This window comes from Etheostoma cragini, chromosome 7 (genome assembly GCF_013103735.1).
Source record: "Etheostoma cragini isolate CJK2018 chromosome 7, CSU_Ecrag_1.0, whole genome shotgun sequence".
NCBI classification, from domain to species: Eukaryota; Metazoa; Chordata; class Actinopteri; order Perciformes; family Percidae; genus Etheostoma; species Etheostoma cragini.
The window spans coordinates 25,994,381-25,995,258 of record NC_048413.1 but is presented as its reverse complement, the minus strand read 5'-3'; the positions used below and the strand labels follow the sequence as shown (position 1 = coordinate 25,995,258).

Below are 878 nucleotides of genomic sequence, written 5' to 3'. Positions count from 1 at the left end.
TGAAGAAACTACAATCTCATTTCTTTTTTATATATAAAAAAATCAACCCAAATATCCAAATAGTTGGCGATTAACAGTAGACAACTAATCGATTTATCTTTGCAGCTCTACACTGTAAACATGTCGTGACAGGAAAAGAAAGCCCATTGTACCTTATGAACATGCATAAACCTACCAGAGGGTCTGAAGCTTTGTCCACAAGTTCGTTAACCTGGGGGGAGAGACGAGGAGGTCAGTCTCTGCAGATGCCACTTTTATTCCCCTATGAGAGTTTTACGTTGATTTCATACTCACATAATTTTCTCCAAAGTTACGCTGCCCTTGTCTGTAGGCCTCCACAACCATCTCTGGGGGTTTGGTCTTGCTGACCGCTACGAGGCGGGGCGGCAGGGCTGGTAGTGTCTGAGGAAGGGCAGCACATGCTCATGACTAGGGGTGTGTGTGTGTGTGTGTGTGTGGGGGGGGGAAATCGGTACATCATAGTATTGCGATATTTTCAGTGGCAATACCTTATCGACTTATCACATAGTAGTAGTGATGAATAGTATGATATGGCCAAGTATCGATCTTTTATTATATACAGTATGTGTTGGTCAGTTTGTCTGCTTCACAATCCAATTTCGCAGCAATACAATTGAAGTGATTTGAACAAACACAGAAATCTTTCTTTTTAGATAAAACAGATGTTGACAAAGTTTCCTTTTGGGGGCATAATTTGAAATTGGGAAGAAAATTAGAAGTAAAAAAAAATGGTTATAAATCGCAATAATATTGTGTCGTGGCATAAGTATCGTGATGATATCGTATCGGGAGGCGTCTGTTGATTCCCACCCCTACTCATGACCAGTGGCCAGGTCACTCGGTGCACAACTTGCAAT

The 878-nt window shown here is 41.5% G+C and overlaps 2 protein-coding genes across 5 annotated transcripts in view; one reads left to right on the top strand and one right to left on the bottom strand.

Annotated features, from left to right (window-relative positions):
• The window catches only part of tmed4 (transmembrane p24 trafficking protein 4), a 16,586-nt gene that overhangs the window by 10,711 nt on the left and 4,997 nt on the right, over positions 1-878 (top strand). Inside the window, exon 7 of one of the 3 annotated variants that reach the window (XM_034875798.1) lies at positions 434-450. The exons of 1 other annotated variant lie outside the window; for it this stretch is intronic. The gene's annotated coding sequence lies outside the window, so the exon portion shown is untranslated. Of the gene's footprint in view, positions 1-433; positions 451-878 lie in introns of those variants that run through there. One more of the 3 variants, XM_034875796.1, reaches the window with a different exon arrangement.
• plpbp (pyridoxal phosphate binding protein) overlaps positions 1-878 on the bottom strand; it is a 6,268-nt gene that overhangs the window by 4,479 nt on the left and 911 nt on the right. For both annotated transcript variants that reach the window (XM_034875794.1, XM_034875795.1), the window contains exons 2-3: positions 295-402; positions 176-211 (exon numbers count right to left, since the gene is read on the bottom strand). In XM_034875794.1, the coding sequence (XP_034731685.1) occupies positions 176-211; positions 295-402 (144 nt within the window). The remainder of the gene's footprint in view (positions 1-175; positions 212-294; positions 403-878) is intronic.